Genomic DNA, 15,627 nt, shown 5'->3' with positions numbered 1-15,627 from the left:
ACATGGTGGGTGTGGCGGTTTTCCCCGCCCACCAACCTCTGTTTAGCCCCGCCCCCTGTAATGTCTCCGCCCCCGATGTGCCAGCTAGGAGCGTGGAGGTGAGAAGATCACACACACACACAGACACACACACAGACACACACACACTTCTCATAAATGAAGCAAGTCATGAAAATAATAGCTTTCACTTTCTCCTCCACCCCTCCAACCCACCCTTCCTCCTCCACCCCACCCCTCCTCCTCCACCCCTCCTCCTCCTACTCCACCCCACCCCTCCTCCTCCACCCCACCCCTCCTCCTCCACCCCTCCTCCTCCTACTCCACCCCTCCTCCTCCACCCCACCCCACCCCTCCTCCTCCTCCACCCCATCCCACCCCTCCTCCTCCACCCCTCCACCCCACCCCTCCTCCTCCTCATCCCCCACCCCTCCTCCTCCACCCTCCTCCCCCCTCCTCCTCCTCCCCCACCCCTCCTCATCCCCCACCCCTCCTCATCCCCCACCCCTCCTCATCCCCCACCCCTCCTCCTCCTCCCCCTCCACCCCACCCCTCCTCCCCCCCCCCCTCCTCCTCCCCCTCCACCCCACCCCTCCTCCTCCCCCCCCCCCTCCTCCTCCACCCCCCGTCCTCCTCCACCTCCACCCCTCCTCCCCCCTCCAGCTGCTCTTGTTCCCAGCCCTGGTGTTCCAGCAGCCTGGCCGCCTGGCGTCTCTGGAGGTGATGACCCAGGACCTGCCCTCCCTAACCCAGGTGCTGCTGCAGCTCTACAGGCCTCACTGCCGACACCTTCCCATGCACCAGCTGCTGCTGCCTGGTGAGCCTCACACACACACACACACACATGTACACACACATGTACACACACATACACACACACACACACATGTACACACATACACACACACACATGTACACACACACATGTACACACACACATACATACACACACACACATGTACACACACATGTACACACACATACATACACACACACACATGTACACACACACACACACATGTACACACATACACACACACACATGTACACACACACATGTACACACACACATACATACACACACACACATGTACACACACATGTACACACACATACATACACACACACACATGTACACACACATGTACACACACATACATACACACACACACATGTACACACATACATACACACACACACACATGTACACACACATGTACACACACATACATACACACACACACACACACATGTACACACACACATGTACACACACATGTACACACATACATACACACACACACATGTACACACACACACACACACACACATGTACACACATACACACACATGTACACACACATGTACACACATACATACACACACACACATGTACACACACTTCTCTAATCTCTATGGGATGAAAAAACTGAGAAAACTAAATACTTGGAAGAAGGATATGTGAGAAGTAGAAAGTAGGACAGAGAGAGAGAGAGAGGGAGGGGGGAAGAGAGAGATGGAAAGCCAAGAGCCAAACAAACCACAGTCAGAGAATTAGGTAATTTCCCTTCGGAATACCAGCACTTCCTGTGTCTGTCCTGAACTGTCATACACATTTGACACACGCACAATGTTGCACACGCACAAACACACAGTTCCTTATCCATATATAGAGAGCTTGATGGAAAGAGAAAGAGAGAGAGAACAAGAGAGAGCGACAGAGAAAGAGAGAGAGACACGACATTGGTCTCTAATGATTCTAAACTCAGAAGTTGGTCACCAGAGTAGATAACTTCTAAAGAATGCCTGGAAGATGATTGGTTTGGAACTTTATAAATCTGTTAATGTTTAATTACACAGCCAGCGATTCTGCTGTCGTTATTGGTCGATTGATATTCAGCCAAGAACTCCATCTAATGCACGCACACACACAGACACACACACACAGACACACACACGCACTCATCATCTTCTCTTAGAGATGTTTCGCCCACAGCCAGCATGTTCAATTTCAGCGCTTTGATCAAATTCATCTGGTTTTCTCTGCCAACTCACTCCATCTCTCTCTCCATCTCTCTCTCCATCTCTCATTCCATCTCTCACTCCATCTCTCTCTCCATCTCTCACTCCATCTCTCATTCCATCTCTCACTCCATCTCTCATTCCATCTCTCACTCCATCTCTCACTCCATCTCTCATTCCATCTCTCACTCCATCTCTCTCCATCTCTCACTCCATCTCTCACTCCATCTCTCTCCATCTCTCACTCCATCTCTCTCTCCATCTCTCTCTCCATCTCTCACTCCCTCCCTCCTTTACCCCTCCCTCTCTCTCTCCATCTCTCCATCTCTCACCTCCTCCCTTCACTCTCTCTCTTCCTCTCTCTCTCTGTCCCTCTTTGACTCACTCTGCCTCTCTTTCCATCCTTCTCTAAGTAGCTGTGTCTATGCAGTCCTTTAGAAAATGTAAAGCAATACGGTCATCAAAATGCATGATGCGTATAAATGCATGTCCACGCACTCACCAACACGGGTGCATACACACATGCACACACACACGCTCTCACACACACACATGCACACACACACGCTCTCACACATACACACACACGCACATGCACACACACACACGCTCTCACACACACACATGCACACAAACACGCTCTCAAACACACACACACACACACACACACTCTCACACACACACACACACGCTCTCACACACACACATGCACACAAACACGCTCTCAAACACACACACACACACTCTCACACACACACACACACACACACATGCACACACGCTCTCACACACACACATGCACACACGCTCTCACACACACACACACACATGCACACACACACACATGCACACACGCTCTCACACACACCCCTCTCTAACCTCTCCCTCTTCCCCAGGCTGTGGTGGTCTCCTCTGCTCTCCCGTTGCCGTGTGCGTCGCTAAGGACCCCTCCCACCCCTCCGCCACCCCCGCCCCTCCCCCATGCCCCCCCCTCCAGCAGTGGTGCCCCTTCCAGGGTGCCTGCCTGAATCTCTCCAGCCCCTGCCACCCAGGCCTCTGCCCCAACTGTACCCAGGCGGAGAGCCTCTCTGCTGGGGCAGGCCGGCCGCGGTACTCCCTGGGGGATCAGGTGTGGTTCAGCCTGCCACCTGGATCTGCCAGGCTGGTACTGGTAAGAAACACACACAGATATGCACACACTCACACACACACTCATACACTCACACACTCATACACTCACACACACACTCATACACTCACACACTCATACACTCACACACACACTCATACACTCACACACTCATACACTCACACACACACTCATACACTCACACACACACTCATACACTCACACACTCACAAACACACACACACACTCACACTCATACACTCACACACTCACAAACACACACACACTCACACCCACACTCATACACTCACACACTCACTCATACACACACACACTCACAAACACACACACACTCACACACACACACACACACTCATACACTCACACACTCACAAACACAAACACACTCACACATACACTCTCACTCACAAAGAGACTCAGCATGTGTTCTTGCCCTCCCTCAATCCTCCCCCCATTTAATCTCCTCCCCCCTCCCCCATCCTCCTCCTTCCACCTCCCTCCCTCTCCTCTCCCCTTCTCCCCTCCTGCCCCCTCCTCCTCCCTCTCCTCTCCCCTCCTCCTCCCTCCACCTTCCTCTCCTCTCCCCTTCTCCCCTCCTGCCCCCTCCTCCTCCCTCTCCTCTCCCCTCCTCCTCCCTCCACCTTCCTCTCCTCTCCCCTTCTCCCCTCCTGCCCCCTCCTCCTCCCTCTCCTCTCCCCTCCTCCTCCCTCCACCTCCCTCTCCGCTCCCCTTCTCCCCTCCTTCCCCCTCCTCCTCCCTCCTTCCCCCTCCTCCTCCCTCCTCCCCCATCCCCTCCTCCTCCTCCCTCCACCTCCCTCTCCTCTCCCCTTCTCCCCTCCTTCCCCCTCCTCCTCCCTCTCCTCTCCCCTTCTCCCCTCCTTCCCCCTCCTCCTCCCTCTCCTCTCCCCTCCTCCTCCCTCCACCTCCCTCTCCGCTCCCCTTCTCCCCTCCTTCTCCCTCCTCCTCCCTCCTTCCCCCTCCTCCTCCCCCCTCCCCCATCCTCCTCCTTCCACCTCCCTCCCTCTCCTCTCCCCTTCTCCCCTCCTGCCCCCTCCTCCTCCCTCTCCTCTCCCCTCCTCCTCCCTCCACCTTCCTCTCCTCTCCCCTTCTCCCCTCCTGCCCCCTCCTCCTCCCTCTCCTCTCCCCTCCTCCTCCCTCCACCTCCCTCTCCGCTCCCCTTCTCCCCTCCTTCCCCCTCCTCCTCCCTCCTTCCCCCTCCTCCTCCCTCCTCCCCCATCCCCTCCTCCTCCTCCCTCCACCTCCCTCTCCTCTCCCCTTCTCCCCTCCTTCCCCCTCCTCCTCCCTCTCCTCTCCCCTTCTCCCCTCCTTCCCCCTCCTCCTCCCTCTCCTCTCCCCTCCTCCTCCCTCCACCTCCCTCTCCGCTCCCCTTCTCCCCTCCTTCCCCCTCCTCCTCCCTCCTTCCCCCTCCTCCTCCCTCCTCCCCCATCCCCTCCTCCTCCTCCCTCCACCTCCCTCTCCTCTCCCCTTCTCCCCTCCTTCCCCCTCCTCCTCCCTCTCCTCTCCCCTTCTCCCCTCCTTGCCCCTCCTCCTCCCTCTCCTCTCCCCTCCTCCTCCCTCCACCTCCCTCTCCGCTCCCCTTCTCCCCTCCTTGCCCCTCCTCCTCCCTCCTTCCCCCTCCTCCTCCCTCCTCCCCCATCCCCTCCTCCTCCTCCCTCCACCTCCCTCTCCTCTCCCCTTCTCCCCTCCTTCCCCCTCCTCCTCCCTCTCCTCTCCCCTCCTCCCCTCCTGCCCCCTCCTCCTCCCTCCTCCCCCATCCCCTCCTCCCTCCACCTCCCTCTCCGCTCCCCTTCTCCCCTCCTTCCCTCCTTCCCCCTCCTCCTCCCTCCTTCCCCCTCCTCCTCCCTCCTCCCCCATCCCCTCCTCCTCCTCCCTCCACCTCCCTCTCCTCTCCCCTTCTCCCCTCCTTCCCCCTCCTCCTCCCTCTCCTCTCCCCTCCTCCCCTCCTGCCCCCTCCACCTCCCTCCCTCTCCTCTCCCCTTCTCCCCTCCTGCCCCCTCCTCCTCCCTCTCCTCTCCCCTCCTCCCTCCACCTCCCTCTCCGCTCCCCTTCTCCCCTCCTTCCCCCTCCTCCTCCCTCCTCCCCCATCCCCTCCTCCTCCTCCCTCCACCTTCCTCTCCTCTCCCCTTCTCCCCTCCTGCCCCCTCCTCCTCCCTCTCCTCTCCCCTCCTCCTCCCTCCACCTCCCTCTCCTCTCCCCTTCTCCCCTCCTTCCCCCTCCTCCTCCCTCTCCTCTCCCCTTCTCCCCTCCTTCCCCCTCCTCCTCCCTCTCCTCTCCCCTCCTCCTCCCTCCACCTCCCTCTCCGCTCCCCTTCTCCCCTCCTTCCCCCTCCTCCTCCCTCCTTCCCCCTCCTCCTCCCTCCTCCCCCATCCCCTCCTCCTCCTCCCTCCACCTCCCTCTCCGCTCCCCTTCTCCCCTCCTTCCCCCTCCTCCTCCCTCCTTCCCCCTCCTCCTCCCTCCTCCCCCATCCCCTCCTCCTCCTCCCTCCACCTCCCCCTCCTCCTCCCTCCTCCCCCATCCCCTCCTCCTCCTCCCTCCACCTCCCTCTCCGCTCCCCTTCTCCCCTCCTTCCCCCTCCTCCTCCCTCCTTCCCCCTCCTCCTCCCTCCTCCCCCATCCCCTCCTCCTCCTCCCTCCACCTCCCCCTCCTCCTCCATCCTCCCCCATCCCCTCCTCCTCCTCCCCCACCAGGTCCAGGAGAGGCTGGAGGATCTTCTGGTCTACCCCGGTGATGTCATCGCCCTGCAGCACGACGCCGGCCCCGCCTCCCTGCTCCGCTGCGACCACGCCCCCCAGTCGCCGTGGCGACACAGCGTCCTGGCCCTCAACCGAACGGGCTGGCTGGACGCAAATGCCACCGGCGACGCCCCGCCAGACCTGGACCTGGAGGCGGCGGAGGGAGGCTGGCTGAGCGAGGTGGTGTGCCCAGTCAGGGTGCTCTACGCTGGGCATAGCCAGCTCCTCCTCCAGCCCCCACAGCTCTCGCTCTCCTCCGGGACCCCCGTCCCGGGAGTCTACAGCCTGGAGGTGACCTCCTGCATCGGCCGTACCCCCGTCACCTCCTCCTGTCCCGTCACCATCCTGGCCCCCCTCGGTCTCACCGTCCTTCACCCCCTCCCCCAGAACGGCACTTTCTACTTCCTGCCCAACCACACCTTTGTCCTGCTCCGGGTCCAGTCCACCTACCCAACCCAGCTGTTCTGGGACCACGACCACAACCACAGCCTGGCTTTCCAGAGGGACTGCCCCGCGGCCCTCCTGCCCAGGATGGGGGCCTGCGGCAGGGCGGAGCAGGGAGGGGAGGGGCCCCTGCTGTACGCGGTGCTGGAGTTGGGGGTGGGGGTGCAGGAGGGGGCGGTGAGGATGGAGCTGCGGGCCCAGAGCTCGGTGATGGAGGACAGGCTGAGCGTCAGGGTGCAGGTGGAGCAGCCTGTCTCTGGGCTGCAGGTGCAGCCTCACCCCTCACACAGGGTCATCATGGAGTCCGTGGTGGTGAGTGGACTGTGTGTGTGGAACCCCTCCTCCTCTCCTCTTCCTGTTTTTGTGTCTTCTTCTGTGGTTATCTTACAGTCCTCCAGCTCAACGCCTTCTTTTTCTTTGGTTATTTTGCAGTCCTCCTGGTCAAAGCCTTCTTCTTTTTTGGTTATTTTGCAGTCCTCTTGCTCAAAGCCTTCTTCTTCTGTGGTTGTCTTGCAGTCCTCCAGCTCAAAGCCTTCTTCTCTTCTTCTTTTTTGGTTATCTTACAGTCCTCCAGCTCAAAGCCTTCTTCTTTTTTGGTTATCTTACAGTCCTCCAGCTCAAAGCCTTCTTCTTTTGTGGTTATCTTACAGTCCTCCAGCTCAAAGCCTTCTTCTTTTGTGGTTATCTTGCAGTCCTCCTGCTCAAAGCCTTCTTATTCTGTGCTTTTGTTGCAGAGCTATGCCGCAGCGGTTGAGCAGGGCTCCAACCCCACCTTCAAGTGGACGGTGGACGACAAACCTTACTTCACCTACTACAACACCGTCCTCAACGTGATCTACCAGAACCCCGCCGTGTACAAGCTCTCAGTGAGTACACACACACTCAGTCTACGCACACGCACACCACTTTGTACCCCCTTCGTAACCACGCCCCCCCTCCCGCCTCCTAGGTGACGGCCATGAACCACGTCAGTAACTTGACGGAGCACTTTAACGTGACGGTGGAGCGCATGCACCCCATGGTGAACCTGACGGTGACGGGAGTGCCGGACGTGGTGGCGCAGGGCTCCGTCCAGACCCTCAGCGCCTCCGTGGTCCTGGACGCATCTGTGGACGCCACCTTCAGGTGCGTGTGTGTGTGCACGTACAGAACTGTGTGTGTGAGTGCCTGGTTGTGTGTGTGTGCTTGGTTGTTTGTGTGCTTGTGTGTGCGCTTGTGTGTGTGTGTGTGTGTGTGTGTGCTTGGTTGTGTCTGTCTCCCTGCTGACTCTTTCCTCCTGTGTTGTCTCCAAGGTGGTCGTTTGGGGACGCGGGGTACAGTGAGTACAACTACAGCCCCCCCTACCACCCCCAGCTGGCCCTCCCAGACTCCCCCTACCAGCTGGTCCTTAGCCACAACGTCACCTACATCTACCCACAGCCAGGTAGGCACACACACACACACACCTAGGCACACACACACCTAGGCACACACACACACACCTAGACACACACACACCTAGGCACACACACACACACCTAGGCACACACACACACACCTAGGCACACACACACACACCTAGGCACACACACACACACACACCTAGGCACACACACACACACACCTAGGCACACACACACACACACCTAGGCACACACACACACACACCTAGGCACACACACACACACCTAGGCACACACACACACACACACCTAGGCACACACACACACCTAGGCACACACACACACACACACCTAGGCACACACACACACACCTAGGCACACACACACACACACCTAGGCACACACACACACACCTAGGCACACACACACACCTAGGCACACACACACACACCTAGGCACACACACACCTAGGCACACACACACACACACCTAGGCACACACACACCTAGGCACACACACACACACACCTAGGCACAGACACATTCCTCTACACACGCAGGCGGCAGGAAGTGATGGTGTAACCCCTCCGTCGCAGGCGTGTACACGGTGGTGTTGTCCATCTCCAACCGCTACGAGAATGTGACCCGGCACATCGACATGCACGTCTACAGCATCCTCACCTACGTCGACATAGAAACCACCCTGCTGCTGGCCGGCCAATCAGCCGCCTTCGAGGCTCACGCCTGGCCCTCCGCCTACGGCATCACCTACACCTGGGACTTTGGGGACGGCTCCGCCTCTCTGCAGGGGCGGGAGCGTCGCGTGGCCCACACCTACGCCCGCAGCGGAAGGTACCTGGTGTCCGTGGAGGTCAACAACACGGTGAGCTGGAGGTGCGGCAGCGAGAACGTGACGGTGTACGAGGAGGTCGGGGGGTTGTCCGTCGACGCCCCTCCCCCGACCGAACTGAACACGCCCACCCGGGTCTCCGCCAGCCTGTCGTCAGGCAACGACGTCACCTGGAACTTCACCATGGGAGACGGGGCGGCGTACACGCAGGCGGAGTCCGCCGTGTCGCACACCTACGCCAAAGACGGGAACTACACCGTCAACGTGACCGCCGGCAACGCCGTGAACGTCCGCTGGGTCGCCGTGGCGATACAGGTGTTCGTCCTGCAGGTGGTGCGCCTCGAGCCGTCCGGCTGCGTCCCCGAGCGTCATCCAATCAGCTTCCGGGCGTGGGTGTCGGGTAACCACTCCTCCCACCTGTACGAGTGGAGCTTCGGCGACGGGACCGCCAACGAGACCCACCACGGGAGCCCCAGAGTTGAGCACTCCTACCTGGCCAGCGGGGACTACCCGCTCTCCCTGCTCCTCTCCAGCGGAGCCAACAAGGCCAACTTCTTTTCCTGGGTATGTGTGCAGCCAGCGGTGACCAACATCAGCCTGACGTCGGGGAAAAGACACTTCCTGTTGGGGGAGGAGAGCCGGTTCTGGACCCGGGTCGAACCTGACTTCCACTACAGCTACCTGTGGGACTATGGAGTGGAGGAGCCCGGCCTGGCGCCGGTCCATGGTGAGGCGGAGACGGCGTTCACCTACCGGAGCCCCGGTCAGTACTTGGTGACGGTGACGGTCTTCAACAACATCTCCAGCTCCAACGCCAGTGTTCTGGTGGAGGTTCTTAGAGCAGTCGGCCCCGTCCTGATCCAACACAACGGAACCAGAGCCAGCAACCTGACCCTGAAGGAGCCCTACCTGTTCCTGGCCTTCCCCATCACCCCCAACGTCAGCTTCACCTGGGACATGGGGGACGGGACTCCGCCCTCGACGGGGCCCAACGTCACTCACAGCTTCAACGCTTACGGAACCTTCCACGTCTCCCTGGCAGCGAGCAACGCTGTCAGCAGCAACCGCACGGAGAAGACCGTGGTTGTGCTGGCGGCGATCCGCGGACTGTCGGTCAACGCCAGCCTGGTGATCGTCCCGCTGAACGCGACGGTCACCTTCGAGGCGCAGCTGGAGGAAGGGGACGACGTCCGCTTCTCCTGGATCGTGTGCGACCACTGCACCTCCATTCCCGGAGCGCACACCATGTACTACACCTTCCGCTCCGTGGGAACCTTCAACATCATCGCCACGGCGGAGAACGACGTGGGCGTGGCCCAAGCCAGCATCCTGCTGTTCGTTCAGCAGAAGCTGGAGGGCCTGACCATCGTGTCCGGGGGGGGGGAGGAGGAGCTGGGGGGCGATGACGGCTGTTGCTACGCCACCAACCGTCTCCTGCACCTGCAGGCGTTGCTGAAGGAGGGAACCAACATGTCGTTCAGCTGGAATCTCCTCCGGGAGCTGGAAACGCCCAGCGCGGCGCTCAACCTCAGCGGCAAGACCATCGAGGTCAACTTCTCCACGCCGGGATCATGCGACGTCTCGCTGCGGGCCACCAACCTCCTGGGTCAGCTGGCCGCCAACAGAACCATCCAGTTTCTGGATCCGGTGGGGCAGCTGGAGCTGGTGACCAGTGCCGACTACGTGGCGGTGAACGACTCGACTAACTTCACCGTTCTGGCCGGCGAGGGATCAGACCTGCAGTACCGCTGGTCGGCAGTTGACGGCGCTCTACCCTGGAAGGGACCCTCTGTGACCCAGGTCTTCTCCAGCCCCGGCTGGAAGTTGGTGACTGTGAAGGTCTTCAACCAGGTCAGCTCCGAGTCTGTGTCCAAGGCCATCAGCGTCCAGGAAGTGGTGACCGGAGTGTCGTTCACGTCCCAGAACGTGACCGAGCAGAACTACGTGGCGACGGGGGTCAACGTGTCCTTCAAGGGGTCCGTCCTGACCGGGACAGACGTGACGTGGACCTGGCTGTTGCCGGGCAGAACAGGAACAGGGAGGCAAACCTCCCACGTGTTCACCTCCCCGAGGAGGACCACCGTCACGCTCAATGCCACCAACGACGTCAGCGGCCAGGCGCTTTCTATGGACTTCTTCGTCCAGGACAGGATCCATGGGCTGGAGCTGATGGCCAGCACCAAGATCGCCGCTGTGGACGAGAGGGTGGAGTTCACGGCCGCCGTGGCGACGGGGACTGACGTGGAGTTTGTTTTGAACATCAGCGGAGACTCGACGGGTGTTCCCCTGCTCAACCAGGCCTACGTGCACCGCTTCTCCAGAGTGGACAGCTACAACATCAACCTGACCGCACACAACCAGGTGAGGCTAGTGCTAACACAACCAAGTGAGGCTAGTGCTAACACAACCAGGTGAGGCTAGTGCTAACACAACCAGGTGAGGCTAGTGCTAACACAACCAGGTGAGGCTAACACAACCAAGTGAGGCTAGTGCTAACACAACCAGGTGAGGCTAGTGCTAACACAACCAGGTGAGGCTAGTGCTAACACAACCAGGTGAGGCTAGTGTAACACAACCAGGTGAGGCTAGTGCTAACACAACCAGGTGAGGCTAGTGTAACACAACCAGGTGAGGCTAGTGCTAACACAACCAGGTGAGGCTAGTGCTAACACAACCAAGTGAGGCTAGTGCTAACACAACCAGGTGAGGCTAGTGCTAACACAACCAGGTGAGGCTAGTGCTAACACAACCAGGTGAGGCTAACACAACCAGGTGAGGCTAGTGCTAACACAACCAGGTGAGGCTAACACAACCAGGTGAGGCTAGTGTAACACAACCAGGTGAGGCTAGTGCTAACACAACCAGGTGAGGCTAACACAACCAGGTGAGTCTAACACAACCAGGTGAGGCTAACACAACCAGGTGAGGCTAGTGTAACACAACCAGGTGAGGCTAGTGCTAACACAACCAGGTGAGTCTAACACAACCAGCTGAGTCTAACACAACTAGGTGAGGCTACCACAACCAGGTGAGGCTAGTGCTAACACAACCAGGTAAGACCACTTCTAACACAACCAGGTGAGACTCACCCCTCCCTCCCTCTCTCCCCCATGTCCAGGTGAGCTCGGAGTGGCGTCACGTGCAGGTAGAGGTCATGGAGCCAATCAGCCGCCTCCGAATCCTCGACTGCTGCCCCGCCGCCATCCCCGTGGGCGAGAAGAGAACCTTCGTGGCCGACATCCTGACAGGCCGTCCTGTGACTTACCTGTGGACCTTTGACCTTCACCACCGCTCCCGCAAGGTCACGGGCTTCTACAGAGAGGTGACCTACACCCCTGAGGAGCCGGGCTCTCTGACCGTCTTCCTGCGAGCCTTGAACGCCCTGAACAACCTGAATGTGACCAAACACATCCTGGTCCAGACCCGCCTGGAGGCCTCGCAGGTGCGGGCCCAGCCCGCCGACACCTTCGTCAACAAGACGGTAACACTGACCGTGTCGGTGTCTCCCCGGGCGTCCCCGGTGACGTACCTGTGGGACTTCGGCGACGGGTCGATGCCATTGATGACCAACGTGGCGACGGTTACGTACGAATACTTCCGCTCGGGTCACTTCCTGATCCAGGTGAGGTTTTGTGTTCAGTTCTTGACTGTGTGTCCTTACACACATTTGGTTGTGGAGGCACCCTGATTTTAAGGAAAGGGTTTTAGATTGCTGGAGTTAAAAGAATGCTCTAGAAAGCGTTCTAGCATTCAAGGGCAGTGAAAAGCTCTAACCACCGAGCTGTACCCGTCCCTAGGTTCAACCCTGTGTGTGTTCTGTTTCTAGGTGAACAGCAGCAACCTGGTGAGCTGGACGCTGGCCCACGCCGGTGTGAACGTCAGCGTTCTGGAGTGCGAGGAACCGCGGGTTCTCATTGTGCAGGCGCCCCGCCTCGCCACATGGCGCTCCCAGCCCGCCCTGATGGAGGCAGCCGTCGACCTGCGCGGCTGCGCCCGCTACGGCGCCCGCTACCTCTGGCAGGTCCTGCGCTCGCCCCGCTGCCCCGACAACGCCGACCGCGGGGCCTCCGACCAGCAGGGGGCGGTGGTGCCCCTCCCGCGGGAGGTGGACGTGAGGCGGCTGCAGCTGTCCGTGCCCAAGATGGCGCTGAGCGCCGGGAACTACACGCTGGTGTTCTCGCTGGCCTATCAGGGCGTGCCGCTGCGGAAGGAGGCGTGCCTGCAGCTGAGCGTCATGGAGCAGGCGCTGGTGCCCATCATCGAGGGCGGGACTTATCGGGTGTGGTCGCGGAGCCAGGACCTGCAGCTGAGCGCTGAGCAGTCTTACGACCCCAACATGGGCCCAGAGAGCCAGTCCCTGATGAGCTATCACTGGGAGTGTGTGGAAACCTCCAAGGTAGGCTCTCGCTCGTCACTACGCCCCCTCCTCCTCCACCCCCCTGCCCCCCCGCCCACCTGGGGGAACCAGGAATGTGTTCTAGTAGCCAGGTCTCCAGAGGAATGTGTTCTAGAAGCCAGGTCTCCAGAGGAATGTGTTCTAGAAGCCAGGTCTTCAGAGGAATGTGTTCTAGAAGCCAGGTCTCCAGAGGAATGTGTTCTAGAAGCCAGCTCGGTGTTCTAGAACCCAGGCCTCTGTGCAGTGTCTTCTAAGAGTGCTTGTTTTAAAGGAATGTGTTCCAGAGCACGGTACAAAAGATCCTGCTCTATTCAGCTGTAGATAATCGTGAGCTTTGCCCCTGTTGATGCCATGTTACATCGGTTCTTAAAATAAAGCAGGCAGGATTCAGTGGCTGCTCATGTTCTCTGGGAGAAAACAAGACAGCTGAGCTGAAACAGTAAAACTACTGGAATATATAATTACACTGTTTCTTTTTAGCTGTTTTCTTTTCACCCTCTCTCTCTCTCTCTCTCTCTCTCTCTCTCTCTCTCTTTCTACCTGTCTCTCTCTCTCTCTCTCTCTGTGCAGTTGTGGCGCTTTGTCATGGGTTGTCTATTTTCAATTTTCCTCACTGCTAAACAGGAGAGCCCTCCGCCTCCTCCTCCCCTCTGTCTTTGTGGTGCATTGTGGGAACTGCTTGCAGGCCAGTTTGAAACTAAGCTAAAGTGAATCGTCCCATCGCAAAGTATCCCTGGGGTCTCTTAATTTCTTTTCTTTGTGCTTATTTACTTGATCTTGGAAGGAGGGAGAGAGAGAGATTTTAAAACAGATTATAAAATAGGTTTTGGATTTATCATAAAATAGATCCTAAATTAGATTATAAAAAACATTATGACTGTGAAGAAAGTTAGTGTTATGTAACCATTCCGAGAGAAACTCAGCATTCCATAGCCAGCGCTCCACACCCAGCATTGATCTCTCACACACACACACTTTCTCTCTCACACACACACACACTGTCTCTCTCACACACACACACACTGTCTCTCTCACACACACTTTCTCTCTCACACACACACACACTTTCTCTCTCACACACCATCTAGCTACTGATAGCAATGCAACATTGGAAATATTACATGGCCTTCGATACAGATTGTACATGTCTGAATAAGGGTGAACTCAGACAAAAAGACAGACACACACACAGACACACACACACACAATCTGTCTGAATAAGACAGAAAAGGAGATGGAGCAAAAGTGAGAGAGGTTGGCAAGAAAGAGAATAGTGAGAAATGCAGAGTTGAGTAAAGGAGGAACATTTTGGGGGAAATGGGAGACCGACAACTGCAGAGAAAGAGAGAGTTAAAGAGAGCGAAGAGGAGAGAGAGTTAGAGAGAAGAGAGAGAGAGAGTTAGAGAGAAGAGAGAGAGAGTTAGAGAGAAGAGAGAGAGAGGAGAGAGAAGAGAGGAGAGAGAAGAGAGAGAGAGAAATGCATGAGCCAGAATGAATAGAAACCTCCAGCTGAATGAGGCTATAAACAGAGCAGAAAAGGGTGTATGGATTGAAGGGTGAAGGGGCGGCTGGAGGGAGACAGTGGAGAAAGGGACGGAGGAGCCATTAAGGAACAGAGAGAGAGTCTTTGGGCCTTTTCCTCTGAAACGAGAAAGTAGTTTTCGAGAGGAGTTGTGGTCGGGGGGGGGGTGTGTAGACGGGGAGGGAGGAGAGGAGGGAGAGGGGGGTGATGGTTAGATCAGTCTTTTGACCATCTGTTCCAATGCTTAGGAGGAAAAACAACTGCATACATCATTGAACCTCAATTCCCCCCTCTCTCCCTCCCCCACTTCTCCCTATTCCCTTCCTCTGTCCCTCTCTCTCTTTCTCTCTTGTCTTTCTCCTCTCCCCCCCCCTGCAGGGAGAGTCCCTCTGCTCCAGTCTGAACTTTGGCCTGGGCTCCAGTGGTCCTGTCCTGGGGGTCCCTGGCTCTGAGCTGCAGGCCCAGCAGGAGTACACCTTCCGGCTGACCGTCAGCAAGGAGGGTATGCCCCCCGCCTCTACCACGCAGACGGTGAGACACACACACACATCCCTGTCCTACACACACACACACTCACATTCAAGTGAAAGAAAGTGCTTTTCCTAAATCATGCCGATTTGGAAATGCTGAGTGCCTGCCCATTTGTGTGTGTGTGTGTTTGTGTGTATATGCTAAGAAGTGTGTGTCTGGGTTCATGCAGTGTGTGTGTGTGTGGTGTGTGTGGTATGGTGTGTGTGTGTGAGAGAGAGAGGTTGAACAACTGTGAGTCACTTTGTTCATCATTGTTAATCCCTATAATTAGTTGTGACCCCGTATAGCAACATCACTAAGCCATGCCACTAAATTGGTGAGACACTCTCCCCCTCTCGTCACCTTTATCCTCTCCTCATCCTCTCCTCATCCTCTCCTCATTCCCTTCTTCCTCTCATCCGGAAACTTTTCTAGAATGTTCTGCAGCCGAGGGAGATGCTACAGAGACATTCAGATGTTGCTGATAGAATACTGACAAACACTTACACACAGTGTAATCATCCACCATTCCTCTCTCTCTCTCTCTCTCTCTCTCTCTCTCTCTCTCTCTCTCTCTCTCTCTCTGTCTCTGTCTCTCTCGC

At 57.6% G+C, this 15,627-nt stretch overlaps 1 protein-coding gene across 1 annotated transcript in view; it reads left to right on the top strand.

Moving 5' to 3' along the window:
• Positions 1–6: 6 nt before the first annotated feature.
• Positions 7–15,627, top strand: part of LOC134016328 (polycystin-1-like) — a 17,337-nt gene continuing 1,716 nt past the window's right edge. The window contains exons 1-11 of the mRNA XM_062455706.1: positions 7–98; positions 661–814; positions 2,916–3,190; positions 5,878–6,678; positions 7,101–7,232; positions 7,316–7,491; positions 7,659–7,789; positions 8,344–10,958; positions 11,716–12,219; positions 12,424–12,993; positions 14,894–15,046. Of these exons, the coding sequence (XP_062311690.1) occupies positions 721–814; positions 2,916–3,190; positions 5,878–6,678; positions 7,101–7,232; positions 7,316–7,491; positions 7,659–7,789; positions 8,344–10,958; positions 11,716–12,219; positions 12,424–12,993; positions 14,894–15,046 (5,451 nt within the window). The 5' untranslated portion in view covers positions 7–98; positions 661–720. The remainder of the gene's footprint in view (positions 99–660; positions 815–2,915; positions 3,191–5,877; positions 6,679–7,100; positions 7,233–7,315; positions 7,492–7,658; positions 7,790–8,343; positions 10,959–11,715; positions 12,220–12,423; positions 12,994–14,893; positions 15,047–15,627) is intronic.

The sequence above is a fragment of the Osmerus eperlanus genome, unplaced genomic scaffold (assembly GCF_963692335.1).
Source record: "Osmerus eperlanus unplaced genomic scaffold, fOsmEpe2.1 SCAFFOLD_594, whole genome shotgun sequence".
Lineage (NCBI taxonomy): Eukaryota > Metazoa > Chordata > Actinopteri > Osmeriformes > Osmeridae > Osmerus > Osmerus eperlanus.
This window is presented reverse-complemented; position numbering and strand designations above follow the sequence as displayed.